This window comes from Ciconia boyciana, chromosome 2 (assembly GCF_034638445.1).
Source record: "Ciconia boyciana chromosome 2, ASM3463844v1, whole genome shotgun sequence".
In the NCBI taxonomy this organism is placed as follows: domain Eukaryota; kingdom Metazoa; phylum Chordata; class Aves; order Ciconiiformes; family Ciconiidae; genus Ciconia; species Ciconia boyciana.
The window spans coordinates 6379783-6405560 of NC_132935.1; the positions used below are offsets into that span (position 1 = coordinate 6379783).

The following is a 25778-nucleotide window of genomic DNA, read 5'->3' on the forward strand; positions in this document are numbered from 1 at the left end:
CGGGGTTGTTTAGCCTGGAGAAAAGGAGGCTGAGGAGAGACTTTATTGCTCTCTACAACTACCTGAAAGGAGGCTGTAACAAGGTGGTGGTCGGTCTCTTCTCCCAAGTAACTAGTGATAGGTCAAGAGGAAATGGCCTCAAGTTGCACCAGGGGAGGTTTAGATTGGATATTAGGAAAAATTTCTTTACTGAAAGTGTTGTCAAGCTTTGGAAGAGGCTGCTCAGGGAAGTGATTGAGTCACCATCCCTGGAAGTATTTAAAAGGCATTTGGATGAGGTGCTTAGGGACATGGTGTAGTGGTGGAGTTGTCAGTGTTAAGTTAATGGTAGGACTCGATGATCTTAAGGTGTTTTCCAACCTAAATGATTCTACGATTCTATGATTCTACTTTCAATGTAGTACATTGAGTTTGATGCCTCACTTCTAGTTTGGGTATCATAACAACAGAACATTTTCTATAGGAGATTAGAAAAGGTACAACCTTATCAACCTTCCTGTCTCCCTCTTTTGAAATCTAGGACTCACAGGACTAGTTCAGTCTCCAAAGTTGGTAAAACTTTTCCTTCTCTTGAGGTCGCTAGTTATAGGTTTTGGTAATATGCCTACCTCTCTACTAGTAACTTGCTCAACGTAAAAATGAATGTTATTGCTGAGTTCATCAGTTATGTCCTGAAAATAATCTCATTTCACAGCTGATGGGACAACTTTTTTTTTTTTTTTCCATTTGGGATCAATACAGCTGATGTTCTTTCAAATATCACAGGGAAAAAACAACTCTTAAAGCAAATAATTGCAGTGTCTGCAATTATCAGAGTTGTTTGCAGTTGTTTGCATTATTTTCCTGACTGCCTCTTTTTCCATCATGTCTTCCCTTTCTTGATCTATTTTGCCTCTGATGATGTTGGCACAATGGAAGTCATACTTTTCTCTGGTGTCAGTACTATTAACTTCTGTGTTGTCATCCATCTTTGCTATCAGAGTACCTTTAGGTGGTATGTCTTGAAGTGAAGGTATGTCAGGCATTCATTTGCTCCCAAAATTTTCCGAAGTAGAAAAGGGCAAAAGCCAGAGATACAGCCTACTGTTACAAACAGAGAGGGTCTTGGAAAAGGAAATCAGTGCAGATGCATTTTACAACTAGCATAGAAAAATCTACCTACAAACTGATGAGATTAATATAACAGTAGACCAAATGAATTAACTCAAAAGGTCATGAGAATCTACAAAGGAAACTAACCTGTACTTTTACAATGGATATTACAAGCCCAGGGCAGCCATCATGCTTTGTGCAAGCTGGGATTGTCAGCTTCAGTATGAACGTTTGTTTTAATAGGAGTTTTTTCTTAACCAGAAGTGAACCAATATCTGTCCTTCTGATTCAAGAAACCCAGAGAGCTGAGCACTTTGTAGCTGTTTAATGGGTCATAGACACTGGTTTTCCTGACTGCTAGTTTTATGGCAGTGTTTTTCTTTAGAGTAGCATGTACCATATTTGTTACTGAACTTGATTTGTTAGTATTGTAGTCTGAATCCCTGTTTCAGGCTATAACCTAGGAAATAGGGGACCAGTGAATGTGGAAGGTTTGCGATCTTCAGGCCATCCCAAAGGAAGGCATTTCTTGACATTTCTCAGCTTACTGAACAGTGACGGATAAGCTGATTTAGCTGCAACAGTTTATAATGGCATCATCTGTCAGATGCCTGCCCTGCTGGGGTCCCTGCAGATGAGAATGTACAGACCTTAGTTCACATTAGCTTAAACTGTCCCTGAGGTGTGTTTAATAATCACTGTTATGTCCTGTTCTGCATCCTGTATGTGTGTGACAACTTTCAGAAGAAACAGTCCTGTGAGAGCAGTAATGTCTTTAAGTCACTGAAGGACCAGATATTTGGAGCTTGGCGTCTTTTTTCTATCATGTTCACTTTCCACCTTGACAAGATGATTTTTCAAATTAGGATGGAAGTTCCCATTAAACAACAAGGTTTCAAAGTCAGTTACATTTAATAGAGTTTCATCAAAATACTTCAGCTTAATGATATGGCCTCTTACTCATGTGTGGCACGGCTTGGACTGTGCCTGTTTGGCATGGCCTCAAATTGCGACTATGAAGTGCTTTTCCTCCCACGCAATGGTATTCTCAAAGCACAGCACCTTTCTTTGGCACAGATATTCCTCCCAGAGAACTGGGACAGGAAAAGAAAGGAGATCTGACAGCAATCTTTTCAGTCCTCTATGCACACATGTATATCATCCACATCTCACAGTAATTTAAAAGAAGTGTACATTTCTATGGACAGCAATGCTAGAGGAAATTTGACTTGTCTTTTGTGGCTGTACTCAGTGCTCCTGATTCTAGTTGTCTACAGTGTAGAACGTGTGGTCAGTTGTCCTATGCTTCCTTCATAATTAATAGGAAGAAGTGGCCACAGTTCAGTTCCTTGATTTTAGATGCCAGCTTTATGATGAAAACAATCATTCCCCAGCGATATGTGTTTCTTTATCAGTTCTCCATCTCTCAACAGAGGTGGTAGCTCAGAAATAGATATCTAAGTTTGACTGTGTGAGTCCTTCTCTCAGAACCCGGAATTTTCTTATTGTCTGCTTTTAATGAAGGTATTTGACAATCTTTCTCCTTATGTTTTTTCTTAAGGTAGAAGGTATAAAACTGGAACCTTTTTCTGTGAGAAATACTCCAAGTTAGTCTTTATTCACTTAGTGCTTAATATTAGAAGATGGCATTCCTTTAAGGAGGGAGCAGAAGGAACAGCTTCTGTGGACTCAGTATGATTCTACTTATGCAGAAAACCAACATTACTTTGGAAGACTGCACCATTTGCTAGCCATACTTCTTCCATCCTAAAGCATCTCCTCTTCCAAAATGAGGATCCAGACTGCATAGTATAGAGTATGGCTAAAATGGTGGCAAAGGCTCTGCTCTTTCTCTTGATTCCAGAGGACCCTAGAGCTCTGAAATGATTAATCAGGAGGCAACTTGTCTCTGTTGGTAAAGAAACAACCTAATCCATCATATATACACTCTTGCTATTCATGCATTAAAAAACCCCCACAGTGACATCAATCCTAGAGTTTTCTTTAGGATTGGTAATAACTACATAATAATTTCTTTAGGTTTATTTTATTGGTAATAAAATAAACAAATTTAGGTTGGCATTTAAAATCCTCAGGTGACAGATTAGTAGCACAATGACTCCAGGTGCCTGTTGCTTTTGCATGGCAGTGTCTCTGAAACTAATTGGTTTGGGACTTAATGTTAAAGGATCTTCAGAAATATCTGACCTTTTTTTCATTTTTTGATTCATACTAATCTAATTTATTTCCTGAGATCAGGAGTAAATCTGTAGGGTTAATTGACAGAAATGTTTGAAAGAGGACACAAAGCAGGTAAATTCTTCTTATTCCTGTGTCTACAAAAGAGAAAGTGAAATGGAGGTCCTTCTCAACAAAAGCAGATACATTACAAGCTCTCTAGTATAGGTAGCAGTGCTGCCAAAAAAGACAAGTCCTGGAAGCATCCCTGAGAGCATTGCCAGCAGTTTGAGGGAGGCAATCCTTCCGCTCTCCTCAGCACTGGTGAGACACACCTGGAGTACTGTGTCCAGTTCTGTGTTCCCCAGTACAGGAGACGTGTGGACTTACTGGAGCCAGTCCAGCAAAAAGCACCAACATATTCAGGGGCTAGAGCACATGATGTACAAGGAGGGGCCAAGAAAACTGGTCTTGTTCAGTCCAGAGAAGAGAAGATTCAGGGGGAATGTTACTGCCATTTACAACTACCCAATTAAAGAACAAAGAGAAAATGAAACCATATTCTTCTTGATGGTGCATGGCAGTAGGATGAGAGGCAGCACACACAAGTTGAAACCTGGGAAATTCTGATTTGATACAAGGAAAAAAAAAAACTGTGAAGGTGGTAAAACACTGGAACACCTTATCCGGAGAGGTGGTGGAATCTACCTCTTCAGATATGTTCAAGACTCAGCAGGACATAACACTAAGCAACTTGATCTGATTAGACCTGTTTTAAGCAGGCAGTTGGACTAGATGATCTCCAGAGGTCCCTTCCAGCCTAAATTATTCTGAATTTCTACAATAATGACCAAGTTATGCTGCTAACATACAATGTTCAATGAACTGGTTTTATTTTCTTTTTATAATGGTTCTTTCCCCATTCTGTGTTTTGCTACTGTGTAAATCTTTGCAAAGTATACTTTCCTAAACCCTGTGCTTCAGTAAGTTGAATTATCTGGTCTCTAAGAATTTTTATTAATCCAGCTGAGGTCAAATTTCAAAAAGCACCATAAGAGAAGTGGGCAAACACTAAAGAATTTAAAACAGAGCTAATTGATAAAGATTTTCAACATCTTTAATTCACACATTTTTTAAGCCCACCTGCAGTTGAATTTTCCTATTACTTTTTATTTTTAGTTTTAAACAATAACCTACGCCAAGAAAGGCTGCAAATAGACCTATTAAAGTGTAGTCTTGCACAACAATAGCATGTTACAGTATTGATATGAACTATGAAATTATCCCACATTTTTCCTTCTGCTCGTCAGTGTAGCATTTAAATGCCAGAGTAATTTTTGCCTAAAAAAATCAGTAATGGATTACAAAAGAGGACATTTTTTTCATGACATTGTATATCAACCCATTTCCAATTTTCTATTGGTTCCAGCAGCATTTCTTTATGCTCCCTTTTTCTATATTCCATGGTGAGAGTAAAACAGATTCATGCTGAGGCTGGAGGTTTTGAAACCTTCCAAGAACAACCAACTCCATCAATTATCATCAGCCATTTCTCTGTGGGTCAAGATGAGCAGTCCCCTTTGTGTCTGCCACAGAATGCTAGTTAACATCTTGAAGATTTGCATGAGAAAGCTGAGGGAAACATCCCAGCTCAAACTAAGAGGCATGAAATACAGGTTTTAGGGAAGTCAAAGGGAGAAAAATGCAAGAGAGGCACTGGTGTGTGGTGGGTGAGCCTTCACTATTGCCCCTGGAGATGCATAGCTATTGGGATTGTCAGTGTCCAAAAAGGCAATCAGTACCTAGTTGGCATGTAGGAATTGTATTCTTAACCCCATCAGTGATAAGCAGTGGACTAAATTGCAGATTGTCCATGTTTCTCCATAGCCATGCAACAGTGAGAGTCCTACCCTGGTGCCTTTGTGCAGCCCACATGCTGTAAAAAGCAGATCTAGATGTATTCTCAATATACCTGATGTTTCACAGAGTTCAAGGACAGAGCACCTAGGTGGCTTTCTCACTTCTCTGTTTTCATAACCCTTTCTTCTACTGCAATACAGATAACTTAGTCTTGTTTGGGGGAACAACAACCAGATATAATCACTGATTGCAAGTGCTCACACACCTTTCTACTTCATCATTGGATAAAAATTTTAAAATGCATGGGACCTCAGAAATATGAGCTGTTACTGACAGTTGTCATGCTACTCCTTGCAACTCTCCATGAAATCCTGCACACAAAACCACAGTTTAATAAATACTATTATTTTAAATCTGAGCAGTGAAAATTTCCAATATGAGTAATTTATACAAGTGGTGTTTTTTGACAGAAGTGAAAACTTTTGATTTATGGTGCCCTACTGCAAACTTAGTTTATGTTCTAAGTGTAAATGTTGTTTGGGAAATTTCAGTATTAAACATGCTGTGATCTGTCCAATTACATCTCCTTCCACAAGAGATATACTAATCCAGACATTGATCCTGGAGTACAGAGTGGCTTATATTTGTTGATAGGATAGCAATGCAATCTGCACTTTTTTCACTAATACACATAACAAAGCATACCACAACACCATCTACCATCAAGCTACAACCTTTGCAGAAGGGAATAAGAGGATATGAGGAAAAAGGAAAGTGAATGTATCCATCTTTAGAGCCTTTTCCACCCCTCTTCCTATAGCAGAGAGGGTGTGTTTAGCACAGCACTATGTATGCTGTGGGGAGACATTAGCTCCACAGTGGGACATGTGGGAACGAACTTCTCTGTTGGACTGTTTGGACTGAGGGTCTTTGTAGATGTGACAGCATTGCTGGGACCTAATAGTTTTGGTATGGTTTGGGCAAAATGTACATGTAGAATGAGATATTATTATGATTACACATATAGCTAGTTAGGTGGCTAGGAGGCAGGGATGGTTAAAATCTCTCTTTGGTGCCAACTGCTTGATTAGAAATGAAAGGCTGCCCACAACTGGATTCTTGTGGAAACCTCTAGGACAAATGGAAACCATGAATTTTAATATCTGTATTTTATTTTCTTGATACACTTGTTACACAGGGCAGCTTTTATGTCCCATCTGAAAACTGCATGCAGCATGCATACAAGTGGCATAAGGACCTCTGTCTTCTGCTCTTGAATGCTCAAAGAGGACTTCACATGTACTACACCCTCATAATGAAGGAGATTCCTGATTTACCACAGCTGAAATTGGGTAAGTGAACGGACATTTAACATCACTGAATATTTTACAGTGCTGCATTTTCAATACATATTTTAGTACCAAAATTCTTGGGTTATTCAGAGATTTTAGAGGATTTTTGTTCCTGTTTTCTGATTAGTGTTTATTTTGGCACACTGTTAAAGATGACTGCCTTCTCAGCTTATGCAAATCCTTTTATAGGATGTGGCCTGATGTGTAGAGGGGTAAAATGTTTTGATAAATTTCTCAAAATACTTGCCTTTCAGTGATTTTTGGCCTCAGTTGCTTTTTGAAGATTTGAACTTCCAGTTCTGAATTGCCATGAAATCTCGGGAAGACTCTAGTATATTTTTTCCTCTTGAGCAAACTTTTTTTAAAACTGAAAAGAAAAATCTGAAAGGTGATATGGGTGTTTTTGAAACATACTCCCTCATTTACAATTTGTAATGTGTTTCTTCCCTGCCAATTACATAATTACAACTTGTTCTTTAAAATGATTCTGCTTTTCTTCCTAATTCAATTGTTTAATAGATTTTCTGGTTTTGGCAGAAGCTTTTTTTGGCTGGTCAGGCCTGTTATGTCCAATGTGCAAGTGCTGGCTTGCTGGATTTGCAGGATGGAGCTCTGTAATTTGTGTTTAGTCATGTTTGTAATGGCAGCATGAGCTCCTGTGAAAATGAGGGGCATCCCTGACTAATTCCTGTTGTCCCACCTGTTTCTTTGAATTCAAGGAACGTGGCTCATTATTTCACATCTCTACTTTTGTGTCTTTGTATTTCTGTATACAGGTTTTGAAATTACCAGTTTGTTATGTTGCAGAGATAGTTATATTATGAGAGTCAATTGCATTAGCCAGCTGATTTAAGAAGGGAGCAAAAAACATTTTCCAGTTTCATTGTATGGTTCTTGTATACAAGAACTATCAAACACAATACGTTATGCTTTACAGACTTATGGGCTTGATAGCTCCTATTTTCCACTTCACGTCTTGTTCCCGAACATATATTTCCCTTCAAGATAGCCTAAAAGTCATAGGGTGGGAAGAGGACATACTGTGTTATTCAATCCAGCTACGAGAAAAAAAAATTACAGCATTTTTATTTGCAACTTATTAGCTCTCAGACAGAATCCAACATGCAACAAAACTCATGCTTCCAGCATCTTGGTTATCAGGCACATATAATAAATGATTTGTGTCTCACCTGGACAGGCTTATACGCTGCGAGATGACAGAGTTATGTATGGTTGCTTGACCACAACTCGAGAACTACCCCAGAGCACATATTGCCTTTCTAAATACAAGTAGCTTGGTTTTCAAATGACTACTGGTACTGAAGCAGGCACTTAATTTACAAATGTACTTGTTGTAATGCATGCAAATTTGCAAAATGCTAATACCCTTTTTAGCCTCTTGAGCAGAGTGCTATTTGCATTTTATTCACAGTCTGAAAATCTACTGAAGATTTGGTTTTAAGGCTAATCTTCTGACGCCTGTTGCAAAACTCAGCAAAATCATGGGGTGTAAGATCCACCCAGTATGATAAATATGAAGCAAATTTTTATATCTGCTTCCTTACAATCACTGGGGAGAAACAGAGACATTTAGGACAATAAAATATGTTATCTGACAAGTAGTGCTTTCTACCTTGGGATGGCATGAACTGCACCTTGTACTTGCTCATTTTTCTCCACTGACCAGGGGGAGAATGTAAATGACACATTAAGTTAAAACATCTATATTGGACAGGTCAATCTCTTCAGAGGTTTCTAAAGATAGTTCAGATAAATCCACGACTATAAATCCCTTCAGACTTTCTTAATTCTTTTTTCTAGCTCCCTGAGTAGTATATTAAAAAAATAATAGCCTAGTTTAGACATTAAAAGTGGGAACGATTGTTTCCCAAATTTTGCCAGCTGCAGATGGGTCTTTTCATGGTGCTACCCATCTCAGTCTGTCCTTTCCCATTCCTTAATACTATTTAAGAAGAGTCATTTGGGGACTGGGGAGGAGATTGTCCTGTTGGTTGTTCTGCTTTGTTTCTTTACGGATACTATTAGAAAGTTACGTATTGCAAAATCGAGCTGCCAAAGTTGGAGAGTTGATTTATGTCCTCCTTTGCCTTATAGTCTGTGGTGCATTTAAAGCGGAGAGTCCCTGTGCTGGGTTCTCTCAGGACTGTATCAAAGCACTGCTGCTTGCTGTAGGAGTGGAGAGGTACTTCACGTTCCACAAGGCAGTACATGAGATGCCTAATCTTTTACTACTCAGACATTTGGTATCACTTACACAGTCCTGTGTAGCACAATAGGGAGAACCATTTCTTGCACGTCATTTGCACGTCAGACTTCGCAATGGTAAGATTTTGCATTCAGTTCTGGAGTTGGCCATAAATACCAAAGGCTAATAAGCAAACTTCTAGTAAAAGAGAGGGTAGACAAAGAAAAGAAAAATTCTGTTGACAAAACATGAATGGCAAAAACATTCCAGAACCGCTACAGGTTTAGTGATCCAGGTTACATGACCAGAAGTTGTACCTGCACCAGTACAAGGTGGGTTGTGGAGTGCCCACATCCAAACAGAAACTTGTCTGTCGGGGAAGAATATCAAATGACATATTTCTCACATGAATAAACAGCAGAACATTAACATTTCACATCTACTTGTTCTCAAAACTGATCTCTTTCTTTGTGTTTTTTCCCTAGAGGAGCTATCTGTGGAAGAGATGTTATCTCAGCTTTGTACGGAGCTGCAGGTATTTTCTTCAACAGAATCTGGCCATACATTTTTCAAGTCCATTTTTCAAGCACACTGAGACAGCCCAGTCACGTATCAGATCGGGGAGAAAGGGAATTTGGTGCCTTCAGAAAGTTTCTTGAATGTTTCTCTTCAACCAACGATTTCACATAATTTTGATTAGTTACTTACAAGATGTTTCTGTCACTTTTAACAAGTCACCAGCTAAATTGCTTTAACATCCTTCAGTGAGCCTAGCCCTGAGTATCAGAGTGTGCAGAAAAAAATTATTTGGGGGTAGGTTGCAATTACAGCTTTTATGCTGACAGGAGAAGAGATACTTTGGCAGGTTGTACAACTATATCTTTTCTAATAAAAATGCCTAAATGTGTAGGGAGGCTCATGGGAGGAAAAAAGTTATTTTGGCACAGAAGTGACTGAACTACTCTCTTGAACTTGCTTCTGCCATGTTTATTTCAAGTGAGACACAGACAAGTCATCAAGGGTGCCAGGAAAAAATACAAGCGTCAGCTGATCACTGGGGAAAATGCTTTATAATCAGAGATTTAATAAATTTATTTGCTCAGTTTATTAACAGGAGGGATAGAACAGGGAAGAATGACAAAACAATTAATGGAGGGAAGCTGAAGCCAAACCAAACTGGAAGTACATTCACACTCCAGTTACGAATGGTGGGCTAATGTTTGTCAGCCATTGGTGAAAAATGTTTGAAATGGAAAATGTCTTCATTTTAAGTCATGACTTGGACACTTTGTAAGAAATCTGATTTCATATAAATTTGATTTAAAGAAACATAAGTTATTGGGCTAAGCTCTACTAGATTTAGAAGCTGTAAGGGTATAGGAGGTCAGAAAACACAATCTAGAGTCTCCTTTGGACTTATATTCTATGAGTCTGGGAAAGTCCAAATTGGTTTGGCATACATCAGAAAATGCCAGCATTAATTTCTCTCTATTTTCTAATTTTTGTCCAATTCTTGTTCTCCCAGAAAGCTTATTGACTTATTTTGCATGGCAATATTAATAAAGCCAGACTGCTTTGACTGTTGTTTGAAAGCTGCTGGGAACAGCATAGCAACAGATAGGTGAACACAACAGCTAGAACAGCTAGTTCTCTGGTGTATTATAAAAACTTTGGTTTTCCTGTATGCCATAAAAACGTTCTGCCATAGCACCCTGGGATGATAGTTTTCTATCCATCGATGCATAATATAATGATAAAGACAGTGAATTTGCAGAGACTCTCAAGACGTAAATGTTGAGATCTTGTACACTATTGGTGGGACATAGGCGCAGCATTGATCATCACTGCAGGGTAAATGCTGAAGTCATATGTACCCCTGTATGGTCTACAGATTAGTATTGGCAATGCTCTCCCAGTGTTTTGCCTCTAGGAGTATGTAAACTAAAACCATTTCTTTTCAGCAGAATATACAAACACCAATCATTTATAAAGGAAGAAAATGCTATTAAAAACCATACAGAGAGAAGCCTGTGATGTTAGTCTCCCATTACTACTGCGTTACCAGAGCCAGGTCCATTTTTTAAATTAAATACAAACAAAAGAAGAAAAAAAAGTGAGTTTAACCCACCATAGCTTTGTATTCAAGCCAAGAACACAGCAGATACTCAATGCAGGAGAAAGTAGGAGGGAAATATTATTTTAATTGTGTGATTGATTTGTAAACAAACAAGCAAAAATAACTCCTCAAAAAAACCTCCTGATTTGTTTTGCATGATAGTATTGTTAAAGCCAGACTACCCTGAGTGGGATTTGAAAGGTGCTGTCACAGGGAACAGCCCAGCAGCAGCTATGTGAATGGAGTGGCTAGAGTCACATTTAGTGATAATTTTAATTGCTGGGTTTTGCTCTGAGGAACTGAGTCCCTGGAATTTGACCTGTGTTGCTAGTGTTGCTAAGCTCTTGTCCCGTGTGTGGCAGTGCAGTAAGACTCTCACAATTAGACGTAGGCATTGTCTTTTCTTTTCTTTCTTTCCTTCCTTCCTTCCTTCTTTCCTTCCTTCCTTCCTTCCTTCCTTCCTTCCTTCCTTCCTTCCTTCCTTCCTTCCTTCCTTCCTTCCTCCATCCCTTCCTTCCTTCCTGTCTAATGTTCAAAATGTCTAATATGTTCAAAAGGTTAAGAACCAATAGAATAGAAAAATAGCCATCATACACCTATTCCTAGTATGGTTTGCATTAATAATGCATCTTCTTTGAAGACTATGCTTTCAGTTTATGATATAAGAGGCAGCTTACTGACTAAATAAAAAGAAAAACTGACATACAGCATATAAAATTAAGTGCAGTAAGGTAGTGCCCTGACTCTGCAAAATGTTTGGGCAGGATCTTTTGTCTACCAGTATCTCCCTGATTTTTCCAGTACCAGAACAGGTACTGGAGCTTGTGTCATTTTGGACAAGTTGTTAAAACAGAATAGCACCCAAACAATGTAAACTCAGTGACAATATCTGTGCTATCCACACATGCATTTTCTCCTTTTCTCTCTCTGTCACACAGACAATTTGCTTTTAAACATGGCTTAGTTTGCAGTGCCACCAATCTGGAAACTACCTGCCTAATAAAATGTGAAAAATAACTAGGCTTTCAACTAGACTGCAGTCCTAATCAAAAAAAGACCTGGCCAAGAACAGACAAGCGATTCCTCTGGCATTATTTCTGGAGTATTTCTGGTAGTATTACCGGTTTCATGGAAGCACGTAGTGACCCTAGGAATAGATGAAGGCTCAGTTCTGTACTCTTTGTGTCAAAACATGGAGGTAAAATTCAGTGGCTCTCTCTTGTTAAAGAAACTGTGAAACCAGGGAGATTGATATGCAGAGACTTTGCTGCTGACATTCACTTCCTGGGCTGCAGAGCTTTAGTGCAGAATTGCAGCCTAGAGCTGGAGAGCACGGAGGGCCCCAGTGTGTCCTAGTGTGGGAGAGAAGCAACAGACTCTGGGATGTCTGTTTTCATCATGTGTGGAGGACACAGTGTTTTGGTTTGGGGTTTGTTGTTCGTTCCACACCCCCCCCCATCACCCATCTGGTATCCTAGTGTGACATGGCTGAGAAGGCTTCTTTTGCTATCTGAAAGGAGATGATGGGCCATGGTTTATTATTTCAGAGCATCCAGCACCATCTGGTGGATAATTTGGACTTTGATTTTTTTTTTCCCCAATTACTACATCTGCAGTACAGTGTCCACAAAAATTGAGGCTGTTCCCACTTCTTGCTCTCCAATTGTGTAGCTGAGACCCTTTGCACTAAAATATGTGTCTTATAAAGAGTAAAAGCAAATGTCTCACCAGCTTCATTTCGGGTAAAATAACTGAAAATAGTAGCTTTAATAATAATTCTAAATCAAGAGGAATTTTGTTGTTGTTGTTGTCCCTAAAAGGAGTTAATCTAACATACTAACTGATTTTCCTTCATGACACTGTCTTGATATTAAATGTTCTCTCCACCAGCTGCTGAGCAATCCAGAGAAGATAGCAGAGCAGATAAGCAAGGACCTTGCCTGGCTTTGCTCCCACCTCCTGGCCCTGTGGACCCAGTTCCTGGAGGTGGCAACGCTCCATCCAGAAGTCACAGCTTATCTGACTCAGGAACATCACATGCTAAGGGTAATGTTAATAATTTAAAAGCAAGTTCAGTAATGGTAACCTCCTAATAGACATTAATGATTTATCTGGACATATATTCCCAATACTATTCTGCCCATATGAGTATTTACTTGAACTGGGGTGAGCAGGACAAGAGGTGAAGCCCAGGATTTGAAATTACAGATTTCAATTTCTGGAATGAAGGCTGTTGCTTTTATGGGACCCAGGATCCTGTGTAAAATAAGTACACTTCGAACACCAGAATCAGACATGGAACGGGAGGTGGGTAGGAAGAGGTAGATATCGCCTGTACTTGCTAGATATCAATAAATCATAAACATTTGTTTTAAAAAGTACAAACATCACAATGATAAATACCCAAAAAGATTATTTTACCTCAACTCCTTTCACAAAACTACCATGAGGAACATAGATTCGTTCTCTTCGCTATGTCACATATATATATATAGCTATTTCTCACCTTTCTCCTAGTGGGGTGCACACAACAAAATATTAATATTGTTCATGTGGAAATTGCTTCTTGTACTTGATAATAAAGAAGGCACAAAAGCGTTTGCCTTTTGAGCTAGCTTTGTCAGATCTGTTTATCTGATTAGTTCAGCAAGTGCTGTGTCTTCCATTAGGATGTTTTTTGGTTATTGAGCAGACATCACTTCAGTACATCACCTGAGCTGAACTCACAGTCTGATCTAATCGTTAGAGTAGGGACATAGAGAAAAGGGCAGGATTCACCTTGCTTAGCTGTAAGAGTCTACAGCGCAGGTATTGACATATCAGCTTATGTTCTGGTTCCTGTCAAAGCCAGTGGAGGTCCAGTTACTCACCCAAGTGACCAGAACAACTCTCAGGTTTCTCTCCTCAAGAGCATGGTTGAGCTCGCAAAAAGGAGGCATAAAATTCACAAAGAGGTGACTGAATGACTGATGTTGAGACTCCCCTGGTTAGTTTCACTAGGTCTCCCTTGACTCTGAGAGGACCTGGGTGGCTTTCAGCCAAAGGACCCAACTCTATGCTCCCAGCTCCAGCAAGGTGAATCCCAGCCTGTGGTTTGTTTCAGCCTCGACTGACGCCGACTGCCTGCTTGACCTTTGGCAAATTCCATACCTTTGTGTGCTTCAGTTCCTCCCCATATAAACTGTGTGTAATGATATTTTCCCAGCTCTGGAAAACAGTTTGAGAGCCTCAGATGAAAAGTCATACTATTAAGATACCGTCTTTTTGAAGGGATGTTAGTCCTTTTTTTTAAAAAGGTCATTTGTTAAAGCACAGCTGGGATTTAGGGAGATGCCGAGATGCTATGACATACACTTTTGACTGCCATTTTCTGACACTGTAACAGAGGTCACTTTTACAAATGTTATTAGTAATGTATGGGCTGCAGTTTAACAGCTTAGTACATTTGATTGCATATTATGCTTGATTCATTTAAACTCAAAGCTTATTCCAGGGCAGCTAGCAGCACTGAATTTTTTATAGCTTATTTCACACTCTGTGCTCTGCCAGCCACTTCAGATCTGTGGCTCTTTTGTAATTGATTATCAAACACTGAACAGATCTAATGTCCATGAAGAGATTTGAAGAGCTCTCATTTATAAGTATCATGACATAGGCAGATGTATTTCTACCGTGATAGGGCTTATTCTCCTCTGGGCTGATATATAAGACTTCCTTTACTCTCTTGGGAATCACTGTGGATGTTCCCATAGAAGACATGATCAGTTATGAATTGTTCTAATTTAGTAACTCACTCCACTGCTGCTATGTGGTTTGCACCATGGGAAAGGGAGAAATCTTCCTCACTTTAGAATACAGGGGGAAATGGTAAATTTGACAGCTTTTAGAAAAGTAGTCAGAAGATGCATGAAAGCAAATCTTGATTTACTGTCAAGGGACACTTCTTACCTTCCAGCAAAATACGTAACACCACCAGCTGCTTTGTGCTGGTCTGGGAAAGTGAAACAGAATTGAGCTCCTTGGTTTTTTTCTGTCACCAGAGTGGTGCAACGCAGATGGAGCATACTAAGGAACCTGGTCCTGACAGTCACTGCTCTGTTATTAGCCTGATTGTACTTAGCATGTTTCAGCAGATCTTAGGTTTAACTTTTGTGTTTTTCCCTCAGGTGAGGAGATTCTCAGAAGCCTTCTTCTACACCGAGCACCAGAAACTCGCTGTGCTCACATTTCAGGAAGGCCTGTAAGTAACCCCTTAACCCTTCCCTCTCACTGGAATGACTGAAAATGTAGTTTAAAAATTTCACAATCAAGATTCAGGTCTTTTTCTGCTGGATATGGAGGAGTTTGGTTTGAGAGAAGTCACTGGGTCTGTTCTAGCTCCATATTGTAAAACCATTGAAATCAGCGTCAAAAGTGAGTCCAGTCAGGTCCCAGACATTATCAATTTCAAGTTTTCTGTATTCTGGGGATACAATGCAGGGGATCCTCTTTCCTCACCTCTCTTCTCAGTTGTAGTTGGGTGCATTTCTCTTCAGAGCATATCTCCACCAACACCACCAACCTCAGGGCAGGCAGAAATATTTTTATATATCTTTCTTCAGTTAACTTCCTAAACCCACTACACCAGATCCAGTACTGGTACTTTTAATGGCAAATAACTGCTGACAAGCAACAAAAGCTTAACATTTAAAAATTTGCTTTTTACCATCCCTAATATATATTTTTGGGGGTAGGCAGTCATGGATTTATTTTGGTGTTTAGTCCAGCCTTACTTTCTATGGCAGAAAGGATCTTTAAATGCAGACAGGAGCATTAAACAGCCGGTGCAAAGCTGTGGATGTTCACTAGATGCAGCAATAGAGGAAGGGAATGGGGAATACCACCACATTAGCTGGAGGAACTGTGGGAGTGATGTGAGGTCAGGGTTTATAATTGACCAAGAATCAACAGTGCAAAACAGTCCAGGAAAATAAATGTTGCACTAGGCTGCATTCATAAAAATATGCTATAAAACACTGGCAAGGTAAGTATTTCCTTCTCCTTGACACTTTTTGCTTGGAACCAAGATGAGCAGTATGAAGAGCCAGTTTTAAAGATACACCAGGGCAAATCCTGCCTTTAGTTTTAGCCAATGATCCCAAGTGGAGCACACGGATAATACTCAGGACCTGAACCCTGAAGGCAGAGTTCAAAGAAAGATGCTCAGATTTGAATTTCTGAGTAATGAGGGGTGTCCGGACTATTTGTCCACTGAAATAGCCTGTCACCATGGGGGGACCACAGCATTACCAGTGTGGAAAACCATCTTTCAGAAGGGGCTTAAAGGCCATGACATCAGGTCCTGGCATGATTATGAGGCTTAAGTGAGTCATCTGCTTCTGACCTAGTGCAAATAAGAAAATTACTTTCTCAGAGCTGTCACTAGGGACATCAGGGCTGATTCAGTGTTGATGGAAAGGACCATGACTTCATTAGTGGATGGGTTGTACAAGGCTACCTTGTTCTGCCAAATTAGAGCAGCACCATGGCTGCAGAGGCCCAGCTGTGCTCACTTAGTCCTCCCATGTCAGGTTTTCAAGTGAGCTATATACAAGGAAAACCCCAGGTCAAGATCCTGGCGTGAGGGCACAGACACTCATGGTGCCATTCAAGCAAACATAACCCTGCACAGGGGGAAGCCTAATTGCATGAAGTGCTTTATTTCTCCAGGCAGCCACAGAATTATCCCATTTCCTATAAATAAACATAATTTTTCCTCAGTGATTATCAAAGAGACTGAGTAAAAAACAGTAAAATAGTTTGCAAACTTTAAAAGTTGGTCTATGTAGTAAATTCAGTCTATACAGGCCTCATGGCAGAGTCACGTTTTCTTTAAGATTTTGCTAGATGATGTAGTTAGAAAAACAGTCTTGGCTGCCAGAGTATTATTAATGTTTTGGGTGGCAGAAAGCAGTATTAATTGGGTTCACAGAGTCTCCAAGTGAGATCAGCTCTCAGCATGCCACATGCCGAGACCTCAAACTGTAACAGTTTTTTCCCCCAGTTCTTTCTTCCTTCTTGCCAGATGAGTTTTTTTTTTGCCTCCCATACTGTTGTTGTAAGTTCTGCATGCACCTACATGCTGGGCAGCATTTGACTGCTTAGACAGAAGAGGACACACCATTTCCAATAGGCTGGATATCACACAGGGTGGGACCCTCTAGCAGGTGACATATCCTCCCAATATTTTACAGAAAAAATATTTTTTCTCACACCATTCAATATTAGTGATTCATCTTTTGTGCCAGAGATTGGTCTTGAAGCAAGTTTATTTTTTTGGGGTTTTTTTACATGTCTTCTTTAGTAAAATGCTGATGCTATTAATTAATATGTCAGTGAGAACTTTATTATGGTGCTAAAAGTTAACTCTAAACACCCAGGTGTTGCTGCAGGCAAGAACGAGCAGTTAGCTGTTTGTGACTCCTGTCTGAGTCATGTTTTAGCAACAAATGACTTGTTTATCCCTGAGGAAAAAAGAACTAGCTTACAGGTAAGAGCAAATGATAGACAGCAACAATTACGTTCTGAAGTTGAAGCTGATATGTCGTTCTGAACAAGTTATTTGTGTCTGGACATAGGAATCTTCCACGCTGGCATGAATTACAAACCTGCTGTTTGAGTTTTGCTTCATAATGTGTAAAGTGTGTTTTTTCCAGTTAACAGTCACATGATGATTACCTGCCTTTTGCCAATGATAATCTGAAATACTGCCATTGTACTGTCCTATGTGATCTGTGCAGAATTGCTTTCAGCTGACCATCTATGAAAAGCTTGTTGCCTTCCTCTTAATTCCTTAGGATAAACAGTCTAATTAATCGAAGAGTCAACAGAAATAAACAAATGTTGTATTTGATGTCTTCGCGCCATTTTTTGAGGAAGATGCTTACATAGGAAAGCTCATCAGAACTAAAAATTATTGTATTTATTATAGTTGAACCCACATTTGTTTACCAGTTTAATGTCACATTCACTGATGAAAGCCAGGTAGCATTTTACATGGCCCAAAAGATGGAAACAGTTATTCTAGTTCTGCCAACAGGCAGTGGCTGAACTGATGTGTCTTAGCTCTTCCAGATGCATGCATATGTGAGATATTGCAGTGCTCTGAGGACTGGTATAAGTGAGATAGAGGGCCTGCCATGCATCCTTCCTAGCGTTGTTTCTCCCTGTATTGCTCAACCAAATTTTTGATTATTGCTTCCTGCATCTGGGTTTTGAAACACTTGCCACAGCCAGAGTGACAGACCTCTTTTCCTGACTGGAAAGCCAGCTGAGGGATCCAGTCTCAGCCAGCTGCAGTGACTCCTGGGAGGACAGCAATGAGTTATGGTAGCTAACAGGAGCCTGTGGCAGCAGCGGCTGGAACAATTTCAAAGAGAGAGAGGTTTTGCAGTGAGGCAGTGTGCAAGTTGTGGGTATCTCTAACTGAGAGACAGAAATCAACTCATGGGAAACCTCCTAGGAGCGCGGGGTACCCCCTCATCGTGTGGCACTGCCTCCTCTCCTTTCAAGCACATTGCCTCTGTCCATGGCCTACACTTCCAGCTTTGCTGCCAGGCTTGCAGGAGTGATGGAGAAACAGCATGGTAACTACTCAAGCACTCCGTTTCTTTTGTACTTTGCTGCCAGGATCCAAAGTCATGGACAGATTTCTACAGAAATTCGTAATTCGGAGTACTTCACCAGCATGCCCCCGCTTCCGGCAGAATGCCTCGACATAGATGGGGACTGGAACACTCTCCCAGTTATCTTCGAAGATAGGTACATGGATATGCCTTGCAAAGGTGAGTGAAACACCACAAGGTACAGCTTCATGAGGCAGCTTGAGCTGAGGGAGGTTCACTTCCCCAGCCCAAGGTAAGCAATCTCACATCCCTTGGGCTGACTCTGGCTTGGATCAGGGTGTGATCCACTACGTAATATAGCTGAATTCTTCTGTTTTCCCTAGTAGCAAACTAGAGGATTTCCTGTAGCTTCGTATTTTTCATCTTCAAAGTAAGTTGTTTAATTACAAGAGCTGGAGGCAAAATCTAGAAAGAAAGAAAACAAAATCTTTTGGATTTTTGTTACAGTACAAATTTAAAGGAAAAACAGCACTATGAATTTCATCCCCAGTGTGACATCTAGTGGTAAGCAAACTCAGAACAAAAAACAATTTCAGCATAAAGCTCAACACTGTCCCTGAAAGGCAGCATTTCTTTCAAAATAAATATTTTCCCCTTGAGTACCAAATCAAATTTTTAATTAAGAAATTATTTATTTCTGCGGATTTGTAGTAAGACCTCATAGTCCTTGGTTCCCTTTTGTTTTTACTCAACTATTAAGATTAGCAAGGAAGCAATATGTATTAATATTATAGATGATCATAGTCTAGTAAATATGGCCTGTGGTCCAAAATTTCCACTCTGCCAGAATTATTTATCTGCCTAAATTTTGACAATGCTCATTACAGATATTTAAACTATTAAACTGAGTATTAAACTGACTCACAAGCAAGACCTATATTATGAACAATGTTGTATGACAGCAGGAATACAAAGAAGTGTCAGTTTTGTTTCACTTATCTATGCTGTAAAAACTAGCAGTTTAGATACAATTATACTGAGGAAAGTATATTTTATTTATATTGTCTTCTTTGGCCTAACTATAACTGTTTAGTGAGTATAACTCTAGTTAAATGTTAGCGAGTATAACTATAGTTAAATGCACTCTGGCATTTGCATTTGTAATATGCCTCTAATGTATGTATAATTTATATGATATAAATATACAGACTTTTTTAGGCCTTACAATCACTTTTCAAAGTCCCATATCATCTTGGAATAATTTGTTGTGCTCTTGCAGGTACTACTTCTTTTTTCTTTCTTTCTTTCAGATCAGAATTTGGAAGTTTTCCCAGATTTTGAGGTTCCTGCAAATACTCAAATGGATGTAATAGACGACAACGAAGATTTTGCATCAAATGATGCCACAGCAGTAATGAAAGGAGACTTTGGGAAAGGTACTCTGCTAATACACACAGATAGGATAAATGGGAATCCCTCCTGCATATACAGCAGTACTGAAGGTGCTGCTTATACAGCTAAGGGTTTAAACCAGCACTCCACATCTCAGGTATGTACAGCAAACAAAGAAGGCCAAAGGAAACCTGAAAATATTTTTGTTTCAAGTAAGGAAACTACTTCTGACTCAGAGCCAGGCAATACAGAATGCACATCAGAAGACTTTAAAACACCCAAGGAAGTTTTATTAAAAGACAATAGAATTGCGGAGGATGTTACCTATGGAGATAAGAAACCTAGCAATAAGGATTCCCACAAAAGTGAGCCCATGTTAATTGTCAGTGCTCAGTATGAGTGTGGAGCATGTGGAACTGATGGCTTGGAAGACAAGACTGAAATGCATAAAATAGGTGAATCTAGTCATCCTGAGAATAATTTCACTTCGTCTGAGCTTTCAGTGAATGAATTAACCAGTCTTGAAAAAACAGGAGATCCAGACAGCAAGGCTTTGCTCCCTGTTTTGAAAGCTTTGCCCACACACAACTTTGAAGTGAAATGGTTCACAAAGGAGCAACGAGGTGAGGAATGTGAAGAATTTACCCTGATGTCAGGAGTTATAAAAAGATCCTCCTCTATAATATCTGATTCAGGCATTGAAAGCGAACCAAGTTCAGTGGCGTGGTCTGATGCTCGTAGCCGGGCACTGGAGCTGCCCAGTGATCGAGAGATCCTGCACCACTTGGTGCGAAGGCATGCCATCCACCGAAATTCCCTGGAGGGTGGCCACACAGAAAGCAATACCAGCTTGCCCAGTGGGATCCAAGCATCGCTCACATCCATCAGCTCTTTGCCCTTTGAGGAAGAAGAGAGGGAAGTGGAGCTTACCAAACTGACGAAATCTGTCTCAGCTCCTCAGATCAGTAGCCCAGAAGAGCCTGCAGAGGAGGTGGATATATCCAAACACAGTGAAGCAACCTCAGGAGATTCAGGAGGAAACTTAAAAAGTTGCATGGAAACAGAGGGTGGAGATAGAAAATTAATCATGGACTTTTCTGAGTGTCAAATCACCACTGAAAGTGGACAACTAGAACCAAGAGGACATCCCAAGCCTGCCATCAAACACAGTAGCAGTAACACTGAGTTACAGGGGGAGGAGGAAAAGGAAGGTTTTCCAGAGACTTATTGTAGTTTGGAAAATGCAAGACCACCCATTTGTCCAAAGCAGCTCCGAGATAATGTCTCTGAGTGCCAGTCACTGGACAGCAATGGTGAGTGCAGCTTAAAAACACCAAGGGCTTGTAATTACTTGGACAAAAATATAGATAAGTTTGATACATGCATTGAGGATCCAAAGGATAAACTTAAGCCGGACAGTTTAAAAATACAACAAGGCTTTTACTCCAATAGCAGAATTTCAGGAGAGGAGAGTTTCTCACAAAGCATAAAGCTGGTACCAGATTTTTGCTATCCTGTTCCAGCTCCTTCAGAGACCTCAACTGAATTTGGCTCAATGCAAGGAGAGTGTGGTAGCTCTCTTGCTGATGAGAGTCCAGCAGTGTATGCAGAAATGAAGGGGTTACAAGAAATTGAGCTCAATGACTCACCTGCCTCAGCAGACCTTGCTGTAGGATCCTACCAGGCTGAATATCCTCAGGAACCCAACAGCCAAGAGCATAAACTTGTAGCTAATGGCACTGGGTTTCACTTGGCGACGACGGAGGGGGTAACCCTGGAAAGCAGAAAGGCTGTTGATGTGGTTAACCTGTCGGTCTCTTGCACAGCCACTTGTCTTCCCTTTTCTTCTGTGCTCAAAGAGACCCCTGCTGTGGTCGGCTTCTCTGCAAAGCAGGCTGCATTCCCCATCACGCGCCAGCCTCTGGGCTCTTTTGGAGTTGTCTCTCCTAATTCAAGTGAGATGGATGAAGAGACCAATGAAAGAATGCTGAAGTAAGAATGTCTAATCACTTTCTTCATTAACGTTACTCAATGCCAAGAGACCCTGACAAAGTTAAGGGCGCTAATACAGTAAGCATACCTTAAGCTTGCATTCAGAGACAGTTGGTGCCTGAGGAATTGCAGTATAAATAATCTGAATAGACAAATGATTTATATAGAATAAATAATCTAAATAGACAGGAAGGATGAAAACACAGAGAGACTGATTGTCAGAGACATGAGGTCCTTAATCCTCATGAAAAACAGTGGCATTTAGGTGTCTAAATAATCTTTAAGATCTGGCCCTCCTTCATGAAGTCAAGTTTACCCAGACTTGAGTATTGATCCCAGATAGTCAGTTCACCATGGTAGTGCCATAGCTTGTTTTTCTCTTCTGCTTAAATAGTTGCCCTCATTAGCTAAACTATGAAACAGGAGCACAGATTGTGCACAGATTGTAGGGTCTCAGCTTCAGCTTCTCAAACTGGAAAAATGGGAGAATTGCATCCTGGGTAGCTGGAGAAGAGGCATTATTTTATTTTCTTGCTTCATTGCCCATGGCAAAAGTGCCACATTGTGGCCTTGATGTCACAGTGGCCTATTTCATGGATCGACACACTAGCACAGGTATACTTCTGTTATATTTTGGTGTCTCTGCTGTGCTGAGGGAAAACAGTAGAATGGGAATTTCTTAACCCATTCAGCTGCCCAAAATGTTGGCTGTCTGCATGTGCATTCATTTGTGACCCAAGGCTTTATTTTTATTTTTTTGAAAGCATCTTGAGGTTCTTTTTATAGACCCTGCTGTAAGTCTTGCTTAATCTAAGCACAAAATTTGTTCCTTCTTTGTGAAGCAAAATATTTAAGCTTGTATTCATGCACATGAATCCAGGGCCTCCAGGTCCATGGCCTGAATGCTAGATTTTTCATTCTTGTGTCCCTTTAAAGTCAGTAGGGCTGATGTAAGTACTTGCTCACCATTATACCAAGTGGCCTTAAGCTATCCCCAAGATTTAAAGGTTTATATCTCCTAAACTGGTCCATTCCAGTTTTCTACCTAATTCTACGCTTATGTTGTGATTATTAATTCCTAAAAGCTCTGGATAAGTTTTGCTAAGTCAAAAAGCCACTGAAGAGTTTGGCACCTTCAGCCAGCAGAATGCTTCAGGGTGAATTCATGTGTCAAATTTTAGGCCTTGAGTAGGAAAGGGGCTAGCTTAATTCTTTCAGCACTGAGCTGCTCTTCCTCTTAGCGATTATGTTTTCAAAAGAACCCGAAACCAAACCAAAACAAAATATCTGCCATATGAGGTGCATCTTTTAACTCCACAGTCTGAGGAATGGGGACACCACCTTCTACCTGCCTATAAACACATCTGATGCTAGCAAAATTATACATTTTGCATTTCAGTATCTATAAGGTTGATGACAGTGTTAAGACGCAAAATTGCTAATTCTGTATCTTAGTCTCATTGTTATGGGCCACCAGAAAATTATTTTTTGTAAATCCTTCATTCCTCTGGCAGGTGTGAGGTGCTAATGGGCTTTAGCTATTCTGTGTATGTAGCCAAATCACTCAGAAACAGATTTTCTTCCCTGCATCCTGATTTTTCTCAATCAGAATAGATAAGGAATAGTATCCAGGTCTCTACATGAAAGCTGCACACCTAACTTCTTGAAAATACGAGCCTCCTTGTTTCTAGTTTGAAGGTTTGTTGTTGAACACCCAGTTCTATTATGATTAATTAATGTATTCTCCAGTTTTTATCAGGCCAAAGAAAAATTTAAAAAAGAAATGAAGATTGAAGGATTTCTGTACAGTGACTTATCTGTACTAGCTTCTGATATCCCATATTTTCCACCAGAGGAAGAGGAAGAAAATTTGGAAGATGGAATTCACCTGGTTGTCTGTGTCCATGGACTGGATGGTAAGGCCAAGAGGAATTTCTGTTTGCAGGTCATTTTGGTGTAAACCAAAAAAAGGGCAGATGTTCAGCAAGTATAAAAGAATGGAGAGTCTAAGGAAAGTATTTATCTTAGCCAAGTCTCTAGTCCATATTATGTTATTCAGTCCATTGTAATAAAGGATCTAGGAGAATATTAAATATTTGCTCTAATAAATGGGTGCTGCCACTTTTTTGGTTGTTGTTTAAACAGCATTCTACACCAAGGTACGTCAGTCCTTCTGTGTACAGGAGGAGTGCATTACAGTAACTCTTCTTGTCTTTCTGCAGATGCCTGGTTGTTTTGCAGTATGTCACCAGGATGAAAACATTATTTAAACCTCCCCAACACTGTTAAAGGGTAGATACTAGCCGCCTTTGGAAAGTGAGAGAATAAAAATCATTATTCACTGTAGAGGAAGCATGGCCTGGAATTTTTTTACATATTTGCTTTCTAAGCAGTAGACAGATATGTTAAACTTGAAACTTCTCTTGACAAATTATTGGTATCAATGGGGAAGGTGTAGATGTTAACCTTGAAACTATACAGAAGGAGGGGTAGAGACTCTGAAATCTCAGGCATTCTCAGAAAGGTGGAAAACAAACACTTGCTGGCTTGAGCGAGCACCATTTGCCATTCAATATCTCAGTGGCAGTAATGTCCTTCTCACAAGGTGGAGGCACCTCCTTTTCCAACAAAACATTTCAGAAGACTTTGGAATATCCTTGTATGAAGTGGGGCATCTCCCAAAATACTAGGAGCCCAACGCTATCTCAGCACCATGTCTAATTGTGAATACACAGAGGCAGGCCACTCTACGTCTGAAGGTACAGCCCTATACCCCACCACATGTGCTGAGGTCCCTGGCAGGGCTGCAGTGTCCCCTGGGAGCCTTACCAGCTGTGAAGGTGGAAGGACAGACCTCAGCCTTTTGTCTTACTTCTGCTGTTCAGCAGATAGGGGACAGAGTTATTCTGGGCCTGATCTTTGCCCTTTCTTCCCCACCATTTATGCAGTCTCCAGCAGCAGGAGGTGAGGTCCAGCACCACTTTGTGCAGGCTGTGGGTATTCTTGCTCTCCCGCTGTTTCAATGCATGATCCTACAGTGAAGTGAGCTGTTTTAGTAGCACTTAGGAAGAGCTCCCTGGTGTCAAGGTTTACAGGAAGATGAATGTATTAAATTGACTCCAGATTAGTTATTTTTCTGTTGAATTACATCTTATAAAATACCATTTATTTCTAGGTAACAGTGCAGATCTGCGGCTGGTAAAGACTTTTATAGAACTGGGACTCCCTGATGGAAAACTGGACTTCCTAATGTCTGAAAGAAATCAGGTAGTATAGAGCTAATTTCTGTCTTCCTTTAGATCTGCTACAAGCTGTTGACATTGCTGAAACAGGGCCTTCAGCAAAGCCTTTTCACCAGCTGAATGAAGCAAAAGCACTGGGGAATTCAGGGAATTTTATGTAGTATTTAGTGCAAAGGCCTGGTCCTGTTCCTGTCTAATTTGATAGGGTGTTCAAACCCACCAGAAAATATTCCTAGCATTAAAGTCAAAGACAATGACATTAGCACTTATAGGTCTAGACCTTAGAAGAAGAAAATTGATTTATTCTGTCAGTTTGCAAACTTAGCAGTCTGGTGCCTCTGCCTGTTGGATGCCAGGCAACACAGTACCAACAGAAAGCAGCAAGTTTAGTGATGCTAAATTCTCTGGAGAATGTGGAATATCCAGCACGTGTTATCGGCTTCCTTTGCTGCATCAGCCATTGCTTCTCATGTTGCAATGTTTGCGAGATGTATTTCCTTGAATGATAAAGAAACGTCTTCCAGAAAAATTCATTGCAAGTCTAGGCAGAGAAACAGAAATTAATTCTGTGCTTTGCTCTGCAATGAACACATAATTATGACACAGAGCGCTACCTTTATGCACAAGATAAGGATTTCCAGTGCCCAGTTAGAAATCTTATTCTCATTTATGAGCAGCTGAGAACCTTGAGTCAAAACTTTTCAACCTTCTTTGTTCAACAGCTTTTATATTTTGAAGTGGCTA

The 25778-nt window shown here is 40.1% G+C and overlaps 1 protein-coding gene across 1 annotated transcript in view; it reads left to right on the forward strand.

Moving 5' to 3' along the window:
* The window catches only part of FAM135B (family with sequence similarity 135 member B), a 154283-nt gene that overhangs the window by 120933 nt on the left and 7572 nt on the right, over positions 1–25778 (forward strand). The window contains exons 7-14 of the mRNA XM_072851150.1: positions 6329–6482; positions 9174–9223; positions 12695–12850; positions 14971–15044; positions 18473–18627; positions 19719–21792; positions 23542–23708; positions 24968–25059. Coding sequence (XP_072707251.1) covers positions 6329–6482; positions 9174–9223; positions 12695–12850; positions 14971–15044; positions 18473–18627; positions 19719–21792; positions 23542–23708; positions 24968–25059 — 2922 coding nt within the window. The remainder of the gene's footprint in view (positions 1–6328; positions 6483–9173; positions 9224–12694; positions 12851–14970; positions 15045–18472; positions 18628–19718; positions 21793–23541; positions 23709–24967; positions 25060–25778) is intronic.